The 18,785-nt window shown below is 45.1% G+C and overlaps 1 protein-coding gene and 1 long non-coding RNA gene across 4 annotated transcripts in view; one reads left to right on the forward strand and one right to left on the reverse strand.

The window, feature by feature from the left end:
* LOC137532209 (uncharacterized) overlaps window positions 1-18,785 on the reverse strand; it is a 97,555-nt gene that overhangs the window by 25,481 nt on the left and 53,289 nt on the right. For both annotated transcript variants that reach the window (XR_011023881.1, XR_011023882.1), the window contains exon 4: window positions 4,625-4,781. This is a non-coding gene — a long non-coding RNA (uncharacterized lncRNA). The remainder of the gene's footprint in view (window positions 1-4,624; window positions 4,782-18,785) is intronic.
* TUFT1 (tuftelin 1) overlaps window positions 1-18,785 on the forward strand; it is a 41,075-nt gene that overhangs the window by 10,911 nt on the left and 11,379 nt on the right. Inside the window, exons 2-9 of one of the 2 annotated variants that reach the window (XM_068252456.1) lie at window positions 3,162-3,233; window positions 3,522-3,629; window positions 7,156-7,242; window positions 10,525-10,602; window positions 12,443-12,517; window positions 15,865-15,972; window positions 16,060-16,188; window positions 18,488-18,582. In XM_068252456.1, the coding sequence (XP_068108557.1) occupies window positions 3,162-3,233; window positions 3,522-3,629; window positions 7,156-7,242; window positions 10,525-10,602; window positions 12,443-12,517; window positions 15,865-15,972; window positions 16,060-16,188; window positions 18,488-18,582 (752 nt within the window). The remainder of the gene's footprint in view (window positions 1-3,161; window positions 3,234-3,521; window positions 3,630-7,155; window positions 7,243-10,524; window positions 10,603-12,442; window positions 12,518-15,864; window positions 15,973-16,059; window positions 16,189-18,487; window positions 18,583-18,785) is intronic. The other variant, XM_068252457.1, reaches the window with a different exon arrangement.

Genomic DNA, 18,785 nt, shown 5'->3' on the forward strand with positions numbered 1-18,785 from the left:
TTGTCAGTCTACAATGGATCCATTGTGTTAAGCAGACTGCACTTCTGTACGCTCTGCAATATTTCCCAGAGATCGGATGCATTTCCCATATAGCCTATGATGGAATACGTCGCTAGCCTGAAGGCTAGAGATATGTCTGGACAGCAGCTTTCCCCGATATGTCGCCCTGGAGATAATTTTCAGATCCCGAGAGGCGACAATAATTGCTTGTGTGTACTTAGTTTAAAGCTGTCTTAATCATTCCCCTCACAGACACACTGTACACATAGTACACACAACCACACACTGTACCCACAACCACACACTGTACCCACAACCACACACTGTACCCACAACCACACACTGTACCCACAACCACAGACTGTACCCACAACCACAGACTGTACACATAAACACACACTGTACACACAACCACAGACTATACACACAACCACACTGTACACATAACCACACACTGTACACACAACCACACACTGTACATAAAAACACACACTGTACACACAACTACACACTGTACATAAAAACACACTGTACACACAACCACACACTGTACACAAACACATAGTACACACAACCACACACACACTGTACACATAAACACACTGTACACACAACCACACAGTACACCCAGCCACACACTGTACACACACACAGATTTCCTGGAGGCTCATCTTCAGCTCATATCTCTCTCCTGGGCTTTATCCCTGTCAAGAAGATACTTATGAATAAATAACCAGCGGGTGTGCTGTCATTGCAAAGTACAGAGGTGAAGGTCAAGAAGGCATTAAATACACTGATTGCTAAGCAATAAATGGGTTGGTAAACAGAAAATGGAGTGTTGTGTTCTCCATTTACCGACTGCTGAGATGCATTTTTTCCAAATGGATATTTGCCTGTTAAAAGCCATCCATCCACCAGAAACAAGCACTGATACACCCTTCTGTGTCTTGGGATGTGTTATACATTTTATTCATCATGTTACTTTTTTCAGTGCAATTACCAATTCTGTATTTTGTACCAATTCTGTATTTGGTAAATTGGTGTACACCATTGTCTGTATTATTTAGTATTTATATAGCACCAACATCTTCTGCAGCGCAGTACTGAGTACATAGTCATGTCACTATACTGTCCCTCACAGGGGCTCACAATCTAATCCCTACCATAGTCATATGTCCATCCTAGTCTAGGGCCAATTTAGGGGGAAGCCAATAAACGTATCTGCTCTGTTTTTGGGATGTGGGAGGAAACCAGAGTGCTCGGAGGAAACCCACATATACACGGGGAGGACATACAATCTGGGATTCGAACCGGGGACCCAGCGCTGCAAGGCGAGAGCGCTAACCACTACACCACCGTGCTGTATTGTTATGTAATCCATGTTTGTTTCTTACTTTGTTCAGTGCTATGGGCAATTTTGGTCCCTTAAAAATCAATAATAATACCCTATATGACTAATCAGACCATGAAGCCTGTTTCCAACTAATCTAGTCTCATCTAGCTTCTGAAGTTTTTCAGTTCTGATCTCAAGCCCTAAGCATTAAGGTACCATCTGGACAGAGTCTGCCCCGAATTCCTACAAACATTTTCATTCTGTACGAAGTCCAGCATGCATTGTACTGTACATACCGGTACAGACACATAAAGAAACGTTTTACTTTTGACAGCCCTGGTTTTGGGTATGCAGTATAAACAATGCATTGTTATTGAGCAAGCAGGTGATAGACATGGCATACTGTACTTAAATGCCACTAATCATATATCCAATGTACGGTACCTATATTGTCCAGTGATATCCAAAAAGACTTATAATTACAACATCAAACTGACACGTTTTTAAAAACACAAACAAAGGGACAAATAGATCTACAGAAACCTGCACCAAATTATAACCAAACAATCAAAACGTTCCCGTCTATCACCCACCCACCCCAGTTATCTACCACCCTATCTCACCCCTTCCCTCATCCCAATGGAATAGCTTTCCCTTTATCAGACTCCTTATAAATAGACCAATGCATCCAAGAATTTGATTTGTTGAAAAGACCTATTATGTGAATCCTGTACCAATGACTCAATACGTTGTATATTATTAACCTCAAAAGTGTGCTTCCTGGTTGCTTGAGACTCAATGTTACAAATAGGACTAGCTAATGCAGTACTATGCCCTACTCTATATACATACCATGATCTCTGTATTAAATGTTAAAATACAGTAATCAGCAAATTTATTAACCTTGGGGGAGCCATGGAACCCAGTCTTTTAGCACAGCAGAGCCCACAAACAGCCTAAGAATTTGGCCTTCACTACCTTGAGTACTGCCGGCGATTTATGCTGCTTAGTTGAGTTCTGGACTTTACAGTAATGACAGATTTAAGGGGGGTTCCTCAGGCTTAAATACTTACCTCATCCATCATCTTGGGTTCACAGATGACGTTACACCCCCCTCCCCCCCCCCCCCCGGCAGTGCAGTTGACAGACATGCTTCTGAAGACTAATAAAACTTTTCTGAAACCTCTGCCTGTGGAGCCACCTATTAGGTAGCGGCTTCCAAGTTGGGGATGGACTGCCGCAACACAGATGGAGAAAACCTCTGCAGCGATTTTGAAACTCAATTCCTGGCATCTCCGAGGGGGGCGGAGTGATCACCTGACTGGAGAGATGGCGCCAGAACAGGTAAGTATTTAACCCTAACACCCCCAAATTCTCCATCATCAAGACAGAGCCTGTCTTTTTTACTTGAAGTACTCTTTGATAATAACAACGCCTCAGGCGTATTAGGGATTACGACATTAGCAATGTTTCACAGCTGTTTTTAATGAGTTTTAAATAACTTGTATTTACAGTTCATACATTGCTGTATCATGTCATAACTAAAGTCTTACAGTACATTTTGTACATGCAGACAACTTTGCAGATATGAAAGAAGGGGAGTATCTGTATTTTCTAATAACCTGTTGTAAACCAAAACTTGCGTAACATCAAGCCCTTTACAAGTTAGTAGTTGCGTCACCGAATAACCATTAATCCTCACTGATGTTGGAAGTGTTTCTATAAAAGGTGTTACAACAAAGTGACTATGGTGTGAATGGCCAGAGAGGATTCACTCCTGGTTATGGTATTTTTCTTCAGTCTAATATTTTTGTTTATTGCTCTCCAGGATCCTGTGAAGACTATACGTATGACCCTGCGAGAACAGTCCCCCGAGAGGATAGAAACCATCAAAGTGAAGGTGAGGGGCTTGGGTAGTTGTCAATGAGGGTTTCACTGAAGGTGCTCACATGTTCTTCAGCCTAACTCTTTCTAAATATACCATTAGTATGACGCACTTGCGGCCCCGGTCGCTGCTTGTCTGATGACATCGTAGCCCCGTGTTGACATTTTTGTAGTTAGTCACTATTGCTCCATCGGCATTCCGAGGTTGGAGAAACATCTAAATTTATCTTCTGGTTTGGGTTACATGACGGTGGGGACCCCCTGTTTGAACAGCTGTCACTAATCCTTTACTCTGTGTCCTCAGCCTATTGGACGAGCCTTCGCTCTGGTATCCTCCGACCCAGCAAGGCGGTCCCGGCCCCTCAACTCTGAACTAATCAAGTCCAACGACGGCGATGAAGAGATCATTAAGGTAAAGCTATTTTTAGTATATATACCCTTCAGCAGTTATAACTATGCAGCAGATTCAGCTGTTTCTCATAACTATGTGGTGGTTGGTTAATGGAATAAAAAGTAATCATTTGAATCAATAGAAGTGTTGCAAAATATTGTTAGGTCCAAGTTGTCTGAGCTGAACTTCTGTGTAGCACTTTAAGTGAGTCTGTAGTAGTGATGGTCGTGTCTAGAACTCATGTAAAGCATGTTTGGTCAGGTTATAAATATTTAAATGTTCACCAAAAACCTTAATCTTTCCTGGCCTTTTTAGCTCAGTGCTTCAACCATGCCTGATCAGCCATGTCCTCCTGCAGTTCCTATGAGGTCATTTGTCCTGTTGAGCCTCTGAGGACAACATTCCACAACTACCATCTCGGGTCTTCCCCATTCTATTTTTTACCTCTTAATCATCTAATGAAATTCCCCTTTGGTGTCCGCTTCTCTGGCATTCATTGGTGTGAATTCCACAAAGCTACGCGTGATAAAATAAGTCTTTCAGGATTAGCTCGTCCCCATCCTCTGTGTCACCTTCTGGGAATGTGGAACAAGGCGGAGGCTGCTTATCCAGTCTCAAAGGAATCTGAATACGATATACGAGGATAGACATTACAGCTAGCGCACCCTGTGATTGGTGCGCTACACAAAACAGGATAATTATAGGTCCCGGACTGGTACGTCAATAAGTCAGCTGAAATATCAGAGCCAGCCTACATTCCCATCCCCTCCCTCCAATAATATTATGTCCTTCACCTTACTAAGTGTTACAGTACAACAGGAGTGCCTTGTTTACTCACAACACGCATGAAGAAGTCTTTGTTTACACAAGTATTTACCTCTGAGTATTTATAGATATGTTGTATTTGGTTGGGTCAGTCTTGGTTGACATATATAAAGCATTTTATTGAATCACTGTAAAAGAAACACCCTGTATTGACAGCTCCATTGTGTCTATTTCTGAAGCTACATACTTACACTCAATTACCGTCACACTAAGGGCTGGTTCAGACGGGTTTCTGCGGGACCGCTGGCGGTGGCTCGTTTAGCCAATGCTAAACGCTTTTCTGCTGCTGAGCAGAAAAATGACTGGTCTCGGTTCCCGGTGTTTCGTCATCGCATAGCATTTGGAGCCCTATAGAGAATACAGAACAGCAGTAAAGCAGCTGACACTGGGTGCATCGCGTAGTGTCCAGGATGAGATGCAACAACGGGATGTACCGCACTGTGCACAAGAACAAGGCCAACCACAGTTACATTGCTTTAAAAACCACTACCAATCATTTGAACGGAACGGCAGTAAATCACTTTCAAACGCGCTTTCGTCGCGTTCTGAAAAGCAAAGATTACCGTTTGTGTGAACCAGCCACTGGAGCTATTTCACAGTGAAGGTCATTGGATGTGATTTTTGGACACTGTACGTGATTTGGCGACTGCACGGGCACCAATTGTATAGCAAACACACCACTATGCGGTTTTCTTGCAATTTCTTAAAAAGGAACATTATCCCAAGACTGAACTTCATTCCAGTCAGTAGCTGATACCCTCTTTCCCATGAGAAATCTTTTCCTTTTCTATAATAGATCATCAGGGGGCTCTGTATGGCTGATATTGTTTTGAAACCCCTCCCACAGTGTAATATCAGAACCATGGTCTTGACAGCTTGCTGTCTGTGAACCTCATTGCAATGTAAAGGTGGCCATACACTTATAGATTTACAGCAGATCTAACCTAGATAGATTTGTCAGATGCCTGTCAAGTCGAATCTGACAGGAATCTATCTGATGTGTGCCACACACTAGGAACAGATTTCCAATAGCTTTCAGAATGAATCTAGAGGTAGCCATACACTGGTCGATTTGCCATCAGATTCAGATAGACCCCCCTCTGATCGAATCTGATCAGTGAGTGATCGTATGGCTGCCTTTACTGCAAACAGATTGTGAACCGATTTCAGCCTGAAACCGATCACAATCTGTTGTGGTGGTGGTGCTGCCGCCGCTCCCCCCCCCCCGCCCGCATGCATTACCTGCTCCGCCGGCGCGACTCCAGTCCCCAGGTCTCCGCTGTCTTCTCCGCTCTGGTCTCCAGGTCCAGCAAGCTTTACTTCTTCCTGCCCGGCAGGAAGTTTAAACAGTAGAGCACCCTCTATTGTTTAAACTTCCTGCCGGGCAGGAGGAACTGAAGCATGCCGGAGACCAGCGCGGACACGGAGCAGCGGTGACCGGGGGCAGTCGTGCCGGCGGAGCAGGTAATGTATGCGGCTCTATTGCGTCGGTCGTCGGGCACTCGAACGCCGCTAGCGACGCGCTCCCTACCCGCGGGCGATTGACGGTAATTTTCCGCACGGAGCGATCAGACGAAATGGATCGAAATTCGGCGTGTAGCGCGAACGATTGGCAGCAGATTCGATCCCAGTGATCGAATCTGCTGTCGAAACGGCGGCAAATCGGGCCAGTGTATAATTCTATAGGATCGATGGCTGAAATCTAACAGTGTATGGGCCCCTTAAATCAGGGAGAGGAAAGATTTACCATTGTGCAAACACCAATTAATAATAATAAAATGAACATTGTAAAACGTAAGGAATTTTATTCATTATGTTATTTTCACTACAGTTGCTCTTTAAATCAAAAACTTCCTTACTTTTTCCCCCTCAATGGAAATCTTGAATGCAGTTAAACCAACCAGAACACCAAATCGTTGAACTTGTGCCCCGCCAGCAGTCGCCCATCTGAACCCACTAGGAGCGATTTTTCTGAGGGCTTTGTGATTTGAAAAGCTCTTGCTAATCTAGGGGTGTGATCCCACTGGAGCGATGTGATTTTCTAAAAATCCCAAATGGCATTGCATTAGCAGGAGCTTTATTAAAGAGAACTCGAGGTGTGTTTAAAGAATGTTATCTGCATACAGAGGCTGGATCTGCCTATACAGCCCAGCCTCTGTTGCTATCCCAAACCAGACTAAGGTCCCCCTGCACTCTGCAATCCCTCATAAATCACAGCCCTGCTGTGAGGCTGTGTTTACATCTGTAGTGTCAGTCTCGGCTGCTCCCCCGCCTCCTGCATAGCTCCGGTCCCTGCCCCCGTCCCTTCCCTCCAATCAGCAGGGAGGGAAGGGATGCAGGCGGGGACTGGAGTTCTGCAGGAGGCGGGGAGAGCAGCAGACTCTATAGAGATAAACACAGCCAGCTCTGACAAGCTGTTTGTCAGCAGCGTGGCTGTGATTTATGAGGGATTGCAGAGTGCAGGGGGACCTTAGGGGGGTTTGGGATAGCAACAGAGGCTGCGCTGTATAGGCAGATCCAGCCTCTGTATGCATATAATATCCTTCAAACCCACCTCGGGTTTTCTTTAAATCACTAGCGCTTAGAAAAGGCTGCTAGTGGGTTTGAGCACTCAGCCTTTAAAGATCAACAAATATATCAGGCTTGTCTTTTTCTCTCTTTCATGTTCAGTTGTGCAGACAGCTTTGACTGACAGAGTAATTGTGATGTTGTGTCCATGCAGGTATACCTCAAGGCCAAGGCAGAGTGCAAAGCCAATCATGAATGGAATGTCAACCAGCTGAAGAATGAAGTCAGACATATTCAGGAGGTAAGCAATACAAAAACCCACCGTAGTTGAGGAAGACTCTTAGACTACTTTCCCACCAAGACATTGTGTTTTAGGGGATGTTATGGTCGCATAACGTGCCCCTAACGCAACGCATGGCGGTGTTGAAGTTGGACGTCAGATTGAGCTGCGTTATGCAGCTCTCAAAGCAGCTGCTCCAGATTAGTGATAGGAAGTCCAGATCTTTTTAAGGATTCGGATCATTTGAATCGGATCATTGAAAAGATCCGAATCTTTGAACCAAATCATTTGAATCATTTTACTAAGGAAGCAGACTGGGTGAAATGACTAGCAGGACAGGACTTTCCCTGCACTGTACATTCTGTATGTTCCTGTTTCTTCCAGACAGACATCCACTGTGAACCGAATCTTTCATTGTGATGATCCGGATGATTCGACTCACAAAAAAGATCCGGATCAAATGAACGATTCGTCCATGATCCGGACAACACTACAGTCTTACCAGGAGTCTCTGCAGTGCAGTGAATATTAATTAGCCATGTGGCTGGCTGCAGAGGAGGAGGGGAGACCTCCTCCTCCAGCATTACTGAGCATGTGCAAGCAGTCTAACACTGCTTAGTCTAGTATAGCGTACAGCATGCAGCACTTTGTTTAAACGTGCTGCGTTACTATGTAACGCAACGTGGGCACTGTGAACAGCACAATTGATTTTACAGTGCTGTGAATTAGGCTGCGTTACTGGCTGCTGTAACGTGGGACTTTAACGTCCCACTGTGAAACCAGCCTAAAGGTGCGTACACACTTCCAACAAAGTGCACGACCAACTGTTTACACGACCTGTATTTTCCGCCCACCAACCAAAGACTAACTCAATTGCATACTGCGCGCACAAGCACAACATGGCCACGTTCAAAACAAGCGCACATCACTCAAATGACTTATACACACATGGCCAACTGCACGATGTCTGCCAACAGTCCTGTGAGTTGAAGCGCCGGATGGATTGGGCAAATTGCCCGTTATCAGTCGCTTATCTAGTCGTAAGGGTTACACATACAACGTCCTAACGGCCACGATTTTGCCGTGACACTAACGATTTGCAGGCTGTGTCACAGCGTCACGGGGTAATGGGCAAATGTCCTGACCTCTTTACAGAGCAGGAGAGTTTGCAGTCAACTGTTTCACTGCCCAGAGCCTCTGCAGAGACCACTACACAATACATGCTTCACATCACACTGTGCTTCTTTCCCCCACACTGACTTCAATCCACAGCCCAACATAAAGGTACAAAACACAAAAACTGGGTCTAAAACCACATAATTACACCATAATAGGTGTCCCAACAGAAGTACATAGTACACTACACACTTAAAAAGAAAGATTATCTGTCTGAGAAACAGTAATAAATACAAATATGGACCAGTGATTTATTACTGGTCCATATTTGTATTTATTACTGTTTCTCAGACAGATGATCTTTCTTTTTAAGTGTGTAGTACAACATAAAGGTACAAACACACTTCTGATTTTACCAAACGACCGGTCGTTTAGATCGGGCGTGTGTACAAATGGTCGTTCAACTGATAACGCTGGTTTTGACGGAACTATCAGCTGAACGATCGTTTGTACACACGCCCGATTTAACGTCCAAACAACCGGTCTGAACGACTGGTTGTTTGGAAAAATCAGACGTGTGTATGTACCTTAATTCTTCCACAGGCTTAGCAAAGAATGCTTTTGAAGTTTATAGAGATAGCGAGCTACAGACCATGTGAATAGAGAGGTGGATAGCTTATCTTTCAATATGTGAGCACATATATATGCTTGCAGTGACATGCTATATGTATCAATATTATTAAAGGGGAACTGAAGAGAGAGGTATATGGAGGCTGTCATGCTTATTTCCTTTTAATCAATACCAGTTGCCTGGCAGCCCTGCTGGTCTATTTTTCTGCAGTAGTATCTGATTAAAACCAGAAACAAGCATGCAGCTAGTCTTGTCAGATCAGACTTATAAGTCTGAACCACTGAAACACCTGATCTGCTGCATGCTTGTTCAGGGGCTATGGCTAATAGTATTAGAGGCAGAGGATCAGCAGGGCTGCCAGGCAACTGGTATTGTCTAAAAGGAAATAAACATGACAGCCTCCATATACCTCTCTCTTCAGTTCCCCTTTAAGGCCCATACACACGTCGGACTTTTGCGAACGACGGGTCGTTTGAACGTCCCGTCGTTCATGGGCCTATAGTTGCATTCGTCTGTGCTATTGCTCTTATTAATAACCCATTTTGTGGTAATAATTAGGGTTAGTTGTGTGATTTTATTCATTTACAGTCCTAAGACTAGAGTTGTGCACTTGAATACATAGGGGTTGGCACGGTGTTAACATTTCTTAGAGGTAGAGTTTTTAGACAGAAATAAAGTATTTATTTAATATTTTGCACATTTCAGTCTTTACTTTCCTATTTAATATACAGTATGCATAACTCTTCATGTAGAGTTGCTTACTCTAACTTATATGCTTTAATACATATGTATGCTGTGATTATTGCCTACCATCGCTCCATGCGCCAATCACTGCATAGGAGGGAGGAGAAAACCATAAGACACCGGGAAACTGTATAGGGAGAGGGGCGGAGTTTAGAAAAATTGGGTTGTGGTTAAAGGTGCGGCAGGGGCGTGTCTTAGTGTACCTTTTTCTTGGCTCCAAAAGTTGGGAGGTATGTCAGACGACAGCCAGGCAGATGTGTTGGATGTGTGGACGAGCCTTTGGCAGGGAGGAATACAAGTTTACTGAAACACTGTGGAGTGGTGGGAGGCTGAAACTAATGGACAACACACTAATGGAGCAGCGTGTGGGTCTTTCACAATTCCAGGATGACAACCAGGTGAAGATTTATGGCTAATGTTTGTGGCAGACAAATAAGCGGTGGTTATATAGTTGCGATCTCTAGAGGCAGATAGATGTAATCTGAACTGGCAATGATGAGCTTCATAGATTTTCGGTGAAAAATGAGAATGTTTTTTACTATAATGTACATGCTTCCTAAAATCCTGGCTAATCCTTTGCACTTTTCATATCCGGAGGGGAAGCAATACTCCAGCAGCTATTTAATTATTCATATGTGCGTTTTATAAATAGATTATGCTTATAGTGTTCCTGTGCCTGAACCTTGTTCAGCCATCCGGGGAACTGCATCAGAGCTAATACTTGCAGGGCACGTGAGGCAGGGTGCATTGTGGGTAGTCATGTTCAGAATGTAGTCTTCAAATATTTAACAGCTTGTCCTGGCTCCTTTCAGGCGCGGACATCGCTGAAGAACCTCAGAAAAGACCTCGATGTATCTAAGAATGAACGGGATGGACAGCAAATAGAAAAGGTAACCCTTCGGTCATTTTACAATACAGTAGAATCCCTTTATAGTAAGCTCTAAGGGTCCAGGAAAAGTCATTTACTATATCAGAAGTTGACTATATCAGAAATTGCCATGGACAAGCACATAAAGTATAATGTAGTACTGTAGCTTAATTCAGTCTATAATTGTGAGTATTTTTTTCTTTTCAATGCTTCAGCAAGCGAGCGCAGACAGTGTCTAAGCTAGTTTAAAATGCAGGTATAATCGTGCAACAGCTTACACAGGAAGCACAGGTCTCGCCAGTTAATGCAGGTACAGTACTTATAATATACTGCACTGGACACATTTCTGCGCAGCCTGGATGATACTGTAGTGTTGCAGCCATGCACAAGCAAGTCACAGATGACAGGCACTTCCCTCTGTAATCAGGCAGCAGCTTACGCAGGAAGCATAGGTCTCACCAGTAGATGGAGCTTACGGTCTTTGGCTGATACACTGGCTGGTGCGTTTGAAGTAATCTATGGGGGCCCAGAGTATTGTGCAGATAACAAGCAGGCTACAAGTGGCTGCCAGTCCACCCACCGACCACGGCCTGTGGGTCTCCGACTGATATGACACATGCTCCCGCCCACTTTCCACTTGAGCCAGATACAGAATACCGCAGGGGCCAAAAATTAGATTTACTATAACAGAAGTTCTATTATATCAGGGTTTACTACATAAGGTTTTACTCCCATACACTGTATTTATAATGGCGCTTGGCCAGACCTAAGGTGCGTACACACATCCAACTTTACGCCTGATTGTCGTTTAAACTGGTCGTTTGAACCTCTTGAAGTGTAAGTTGTTCAAACGTCATGTACACACTGAACAACAAAGCGGCTGATATGCTAATTTACATGTCGTTTAACCAACTTGATAATGGACAAAGGACTGGATAGAACAATGGACTAAATTAAACAACTGATCAAACAACTGAATGTTTGAAAGTCTATTAGTTGGAAAAACGACTAGAAGTCGTTTGTACACATGTACGGACCTGACAGTCGTTTGAACGACAGTTGGTTCAACCGATCCGCTAAGCGGATAGGGCAAACCGGCTGTTATTAGTCGCTCAAGAACGCGTACACACCTCCTATTTGTCGTTGACAAGTCGGACAAGTTGGTCGAAAAAGTTGGATGTGTGTACGTACCTCTAGACACTTTGTTTACTATACTCAGAGCCTTATGGTGGGTACATACTTTGCGATTTCCCGCTCGATCAGCGGGATCGATTTTTTTTCCGACATGTTCGATTGGGTTTTGATCGGTACAGCCGTCGATTTTGCATGTTAAAGGACTTACGAGGCCGAATTAGGGAAAAAAGTTAATTACCTGCATAATCTTTTACGGCACGGAGGACGCCGTCCACGCTCTCCGTGCCGATCCTCCGGGTCCCCCCGCTCATTAGCCCCCCGGGCCGGCCCCCGACCCCGCGGCACGGGTCGGGCTCCCCTGCCTCTCCTAAAATGGCCGCTTGCTCTGGCCGTAGCGTGGATCGGGGGGGGGGTTGTCCCTAGAGCTGCGCAGTCGCACTCTCGGCTATGCGGACAGCGCAGCTGCGGCCAGAGCAAGCGGCCATTTTAGGAGAGGCAGGGGAGCCTGACCCAGGCCGTGGGGTCGGGAGCCGGCCCGGGGGGCTAATGAGCGGGGGGACCCGGCGGATCGGCGCGGACGGCGTCCTCCATGCCGTAAAAGATTATGCAGGTATACAGGGTCTTCTGATGTGGACAGCGTTAACTTTCTAAAGTGTTTTATTTTTTTTTTTTTTTTGTTGATAGCTATGTGGGTGGATTTGCCTTATAATCTGTTCCTTCTCTCTTAGGTCCAACCAACATACATGCATAATGGCGTCAGACATTATGAGGAACCATGGTCGCCGTCAAAAGAACACAGCGAGGTAAGGGCTAAAAAGCTGTTTTTTGTCACTGGTGAACCAGTGCAGATTATTTAGGGAATCATTATTTAAACAGGGTGATGAAATTATCAAATTAAATTGTTCCCCTGGTAGTAGAGTTAAAGAGACTCCGTAACAAAAATTGCATCCTGTTTTTTATCATCCTACAAGTTCCAAAAGCTATTCTAATGTGTTCTGGCTTACTGCAGCACTTTCTACTATCACAGTCTCTGTAATAAATCAACTTATCTCTCTCTTGTCAGACTTGTCAGGCCTGTGTCTGGAAGGCTGCCAAGTTCTTCAGTGTTGTGGTTCTGCTATGAACTCCCCCTTCCAGGCCCCTCTATGCACACTGCCTGTGTATTTTTTAGATTAGGGCAGCTTCTCTCTTATCTTTTACAAGCTGGATAAATCGTCCTCTGAGCTGGCTGGGCTTTCACATACTGAGGAATTACAAACAAGTGCAAAGCTGTTTGCAGGAAGAAAAGAGCAGCCTGAAACTTCAGTGCATGAGAGATGCAGGGGGAAAGAAACACACAAATGATCTCTTGAGATTCAAAAGGAAGGCTGTATACAGCCTGCTTGTGTATGGATGTATTTTCTATGTGTGGACATACTGTACATCAACCTACTTCCTGTTTTGGTTGCCATTTTGTTTGTTTATAAACAAACTTTTTAAAACTGTTTTTAACCACTTTTAATGCGGCGGGGAGCGGCGAAATTGTGACAGAGGGGAATAGGAGATGTCCCCTAACGCACTGGTATGTTTACTTTTGTGCAATTTTAACAATACAGATTCTTTTTAAAGAGAACCCGAGGTGGGTTTGAAGAATATTATCTGCATACAGAGGCTGGATCTGCCTATACAGCCCAGCCTCTGTTGCTATCCCAAACCCCCCTAAGGTCCCCCTGCACTCTGCAATCCCTCATAAATCACAGCCACGCTGCTGACAAACAGCTAGTCAGAGCTGGCTGTGTTTATCTCTATAGTGTCAGTCTGCTGCTCTCCCCGCCTCCTGCAGAACTCCAGTCCCCGCCTGCATCCCTTCCCTCCCTGCTGATTGGAGGGAAGGGACGGGGGCAGGGACCGGAGCTATGCAGGAGGCGGGGGAGCAGCTGAGACTAAAACTACAGATGTAAACACAGCCTCACAGCACGGCTGTGATTTATGAGGGATTGCAGAGTGCAGGGGGACCTTAGTGGGGTTTGGGATAGCAACAGAGGCTGGGCTGTATAGGTAGATCCAGCCTCTGTATGCAGATAACATTCTTTAAACACACCTCGGGTTCTCTTTAACAAATTTTTCCGCAAAGAAACCCCTTACATGGAAAAATGACAATATCGCCAGTTTAAAATGAAACATTCCCTGCAGAAGGCCATGTGGGGTGAGGGGGGAGGGACAGTTAAATAACCCTTTCCCATACATATTACAGTATATGGAAACAATAGTAGTAGGAGTAAGTGGAGCTCTTCCACCAGTGTGTGCGGTACGATGTGCCTGGGCAGTCCCAACAGCACTCAGGACCAGTCAGTAGAATTCAAGGATGAAGAATAAGCTTATTCAAATCGATGGTGCCAGTTTTCATCCTTGAAGTATATGGAAACAATAACAGAACTGAGATATCTGTGATTCATATCTAGTGTATACATAGATGTAATCTATGTATGCCAGAGAGTGATTGCGTCAGTACGCCGACAGGGACATATGCATAGGCCCACCCTCGTTCAGTGATGTACTCCCTGCTGGAGCAGAAATATGTCATCGTGATTCACATCGGTCCACGCATACATGCCATGTTGCACCGCATCACGAATCATCATTTACACTTACTGCGTTTTCATAGATTCACATTACTGCATAATCTGTGCGGTAGGCACGGATCATGCGGTAACCCACAGTTAAGTTTGTGTCGGGATTGCAGCGATTTGACTACTTCCATCGCAATGCATCGCGTTAAAATGGACCTGAACTCAGAATTCCTCTCTGCTCTAAAAGATACACAACAGCATAATAACCTTTAACCTTTTGCATTAGATCCTACGCCGCACTTGTCGCTGTTCTAGCCTGATAGAGGATAGTAGGATCTACGCCGCCCGCCGTTTCTGCTCCCGACGTGATCGTGCGCACCTGAGAGGGGAGATTAAGCTGTCATTTAACAGCTGACATCTCCCCTCAGTGATCAGGAGTCATCGCGTATGGCTGCAGATCGCGTGATCACTACGATCGCCAGCGGATCTTAGTGATCACTTTGACAGCTGTGGCACTAGGGGGGAAAGAAGAGGATCCACTCCCACTCACCTCCCTGCCGTTGCCGCGACGATCGGCACTCCCCACCGCTCTTGCCGGCATCTCTGCTCCCTCTGACATTAGCGCTGGGTCCCGGCTTGATGAGGTCATCAAGCGGTGACCAGGAACTAAGCGGCAGTAGGAGCAGAGATGCCGGTCGGAGTAGACGCGTCCACTGCGGCTCATCGCTGGAGCCTGGAAGGTGAGTGAAGGCTGCTGCGTGCAGGGAGGACATCTGGCAAAAGGGAGGACACCATACTCAGCACACAGAACTGGGGATCCGGCTGCCTGACCTCCCAAACGCGCCCCCCCCTCACATGCAAAAACGCCTGGTCCTTAAAGGGGGGTTAGGCAGCCGGTCCCCAAATGGTTAAACAAAAAAACATTTATTTGTTACAGCTGATACAAATCCTAAAATAAATCTGCACAGTTTCTACTTCCTGATTCATGGAAGCAGACATATTGTTTACAGCCTGTACTTTAAAATGAGCTTATCTGCCATAGGCAGTCATGTGACACAGGGGAGGATCACATTACAACTTGTGATTAGACACAAATGAGGGGGAATGACACAGGCTAAACTCTCTCAATGCATACAGGGTGAATTTCTGTTATGTTTTCCTTGTGTTTGTGCAAGAGTTCAGGTCCACTTTAAGTATGAAAGTCTCCTAGACTTACATTGACTTAGAGACCTTTTGGGGTAAAATTGCTCACGGCAATTTTACAGCAAAGCCATAAGCCCAATCTACACGATACGATTCTTTGTACGATTCGATTACGATATTAGTTACGATTCAATTAAATAAGACATGTCTGATTAGGATACGATTCAGTTCGATTTGCAATTGCAAAACAATGGCAAACCGAACTGCATCGAATCGAATCCTGATCAGACATGTCGGATTTAATCGAATCGTAAATAGAATCGTAATCGAATCGTACAAAGAATCGTATCGTGTAGATTGGGCTATAGTCTAAAAAGCCCTCAAGGTCACTAAGTGTTACTACAACGCAATGCTTCCTTCATTTGACTTTGTTTCTGCTGTGATTAATCTCCCCTCAGGAATTTCCCACGGACAATGGTAAGAACTTGCGGGAGACTGCTCAAAAGATGTATGCCAAGCTCCAGGAGACTGAGAAGAGGTACCAGGCTGACCGAAGGACCTATGAGGTTGGTTTATAAGTGCTATCAGTCTGCACTGCTGACAAGGTGGAATCTGCAGACAGGTTACTGACTTTCTCTCTCTCTCGTGGACAGGAGAGAATAAACCAATATCGGCAGGAGGTGGAGCACAGCAACAGAGCCCGTAAGCAGGCGCAGGATGCAGCCAACCAACAGCAACGGGAGGTGGAAGAACTGAGAAGGCTGATGTCCAATATGGAGAAGGTAAGCAAAAAAAAAAAATTAGGTTTATGAAATAGAGGCACAAGGAAAAATGGCTGCCGAGTAAAGCCGATATAAGTCTAAACGATAAATGAAAACTACAAACTTTCCAGTGGTAATGACGACAGTAAAATATTGGTAAATATTACCGATATTTTTCTACAAGTAAACCTAACCCTACTCTCACACAGAACCTTCCTTCCTCTGATACCCCCCCCCCCCCCTTCCTGATGCCTAACCCCAAAACCCCGCTCCCTGATGCCTCGCCCTAAAACTTCCCTTCCTGAAGCTTAACCCTAAACCCCATTCCTTGACGCCTAACTCTAAAACCCCTCTTCTTGACGCCTAATTGTAAACCCCCCCTTCCTGGCGCCTAACTCCCCTTACTGATACCTAACCATAGAAACCCCCCTTTCTAACGCCTAACCCCAAAACCCTCCTTGCTAAAACCTAACAACCAAATCCCCCTTTCTGACACCTAACCCCAAAACCCCACTTCCTTAACCTAACCCTAAAACGTCCCTTCCTGACGCTTAACCCTAACCCCCCTTCCTTGACACCTAACCCTAAAACCCCCCTTTCTGACTCCTATCCCTGAAATCCCCCTTCCTGACTCCTAACCCTAAAATTCCCCCCCCCCCCCCCTGACGCTTAACCCTAAAACCCCCCTTCATGACACCTAACCTTAAAACCCCTTTTCCTTATAATTTTCAAAATGATACATTTCAAAACAATTTTCAAAAACAAAAAATGTGTAAATACAAAAGAAAAAAATTTCAAACACTATAACCTTCTAATTTTCAGAATGATAAAAATTTCAAAAACTCTGACATTCTAATTTTCAAAACATTATTTATTGGGGGACCAATTTTCTGCTTTCGTCACAAAATATTTGCATTAGCGCCTATGGCGGTGCCCAAATCGTCAAAAAAAAAAAAGTACCCGGTATCTGGCATTACCAACAGAAACCTACTGAACTAATAACAGATGTAAAGCCATCCTAAAAAAAGATAAGACCTAAGACCTAACCGAAAAGAGAAGATGTAATGTAAAACAATTTTGGCATTCAGCTTCCATTCAGCATGCCATCAGTGTTGCTTGTAGTGCTGTGTAGCTCAAGATTGAGAATTAAGACTATTGTTCTATATACTGCTGCTTCCAGCGAGCTGCCAGCTCTATGTTACCTCCGCGTGCACAGCGCACAGGATGACTTCTGATGCAGCTGCAACTGAGAAATTTATCAGAAGTTCCTGTTGTCCAAACGCATACAGTAAAAAATGGCGCGGAGGAAATAATGGCGCACCGTTCTGCCGATTATAAAACGCTATTTACCGGTTTAATGTAAATACATTAAAACGGTAAATAGCATTTTATAAAACAGCAGAACGGTGCGCCATTGAAAAATGCAGGGAACTAGCAGAGGGGTCGGGCTGGCAGCGGGGGTCGGGCTGGAGAGGCAGCGCCAGCGGGCAGTGGGCTGGCAGCGGTGTCAGGGTGGAGAGGCAGCGGGCTGGCAGCGGGGGTCGGGCTGAAGAGGCAGCGGGGTGGAGGGAGGATTACGCAGCATGTGTATATTGTGTATACATTACCTTGTCCCGGCCGGCGATCGCTCCTTCACTCCATAGCTTACAGGAGTCCTGCATCCGGCCAATCACCATGCGGCTTCCGCATGGTGATTGGCTGGATGCAGAACTCGTGCAAGCTATGAAGTGAAGGAGCGATCGCCGGCCGGGACAAGGTAATGTATACACAATATACACATGCTGCGTAATCCTCCCTCCACCCCGCTGCCTCTTCAGCCCGACCCCCGCTGCCAGCCTACTGCCCGCTGCCTCTCCAGCCCGACCCCGCTGCCAGCCCGCTGCCTCTCCAGCCCGATCCCTGCTAAAAAAATTGAACATATAAAACGATAAATATCGTTGTAATTCAGCGCCATTCTGACACTATTGGCGCTGTGCGCCATTTTTGCCTGTCCCCGTCCAAACAACCACCAAGGAACTGGGAGTGTCAACTTCACGGCTCCCAGTGAAATCCAAAAATGCAAAGGCAAGCAAGGATACTACACATAGTTCTGAGGAGGCAAGTGAAGTGTGGTCATGAGGAGTGTCTCTTTGCAAGCATAAAACATAGTTCTACTTGACTTCCTTTAGTGTTGTGTACCGTAAATAAAAAGTAAAAATGCTGCAAGTGACTGCCAGACATAAACCTACAATAAAGCACCTGTAAGGGCTCATATGTGATTTTCTCTGTACACGAAACAATATTTTACTGGTGCACTGATCCACTCTCTCTTCCTCTCTAGGAAAACCAGGACTTGTTGCAGAAGATGAGGGACAATGAGAAAGAACTGGAGAGTCTAAGGCAACAGAAACAGCACGACGGACCCTTGCAGGAGAAGTGAGAGCTAAATCTTTAATTTAAAGTGGGATTATGCTCCAGATTAGCTGAAAAAAATCATCCAATAAGGAATTACTTATCTAGCTTACCTATCCTGTTGTATTTAATGTTCACTGTCGAGAAGGAGAAATCTGAAAATATATTTCTACTGGTTTTCATCTTCACTGTTCTGTGATGCCAAAAGTGACATCACTTTTGCCCAC

Source organism: Hyperolius riggenbachi, chromosome 9 (genome assembly GCF_040937935.1).
Source record: "Hyperolius riggenbachi isolate aHypRig1 chromosome 9, aHypRig1.pri, whole genome shotgun sequence".
Lineage (NCBI taxonomy): Eukaryota > Metazoa > Chordata > Amphibia > Anura > Hyperoliidae > Hyperolius > Hyperolius riggenbachi.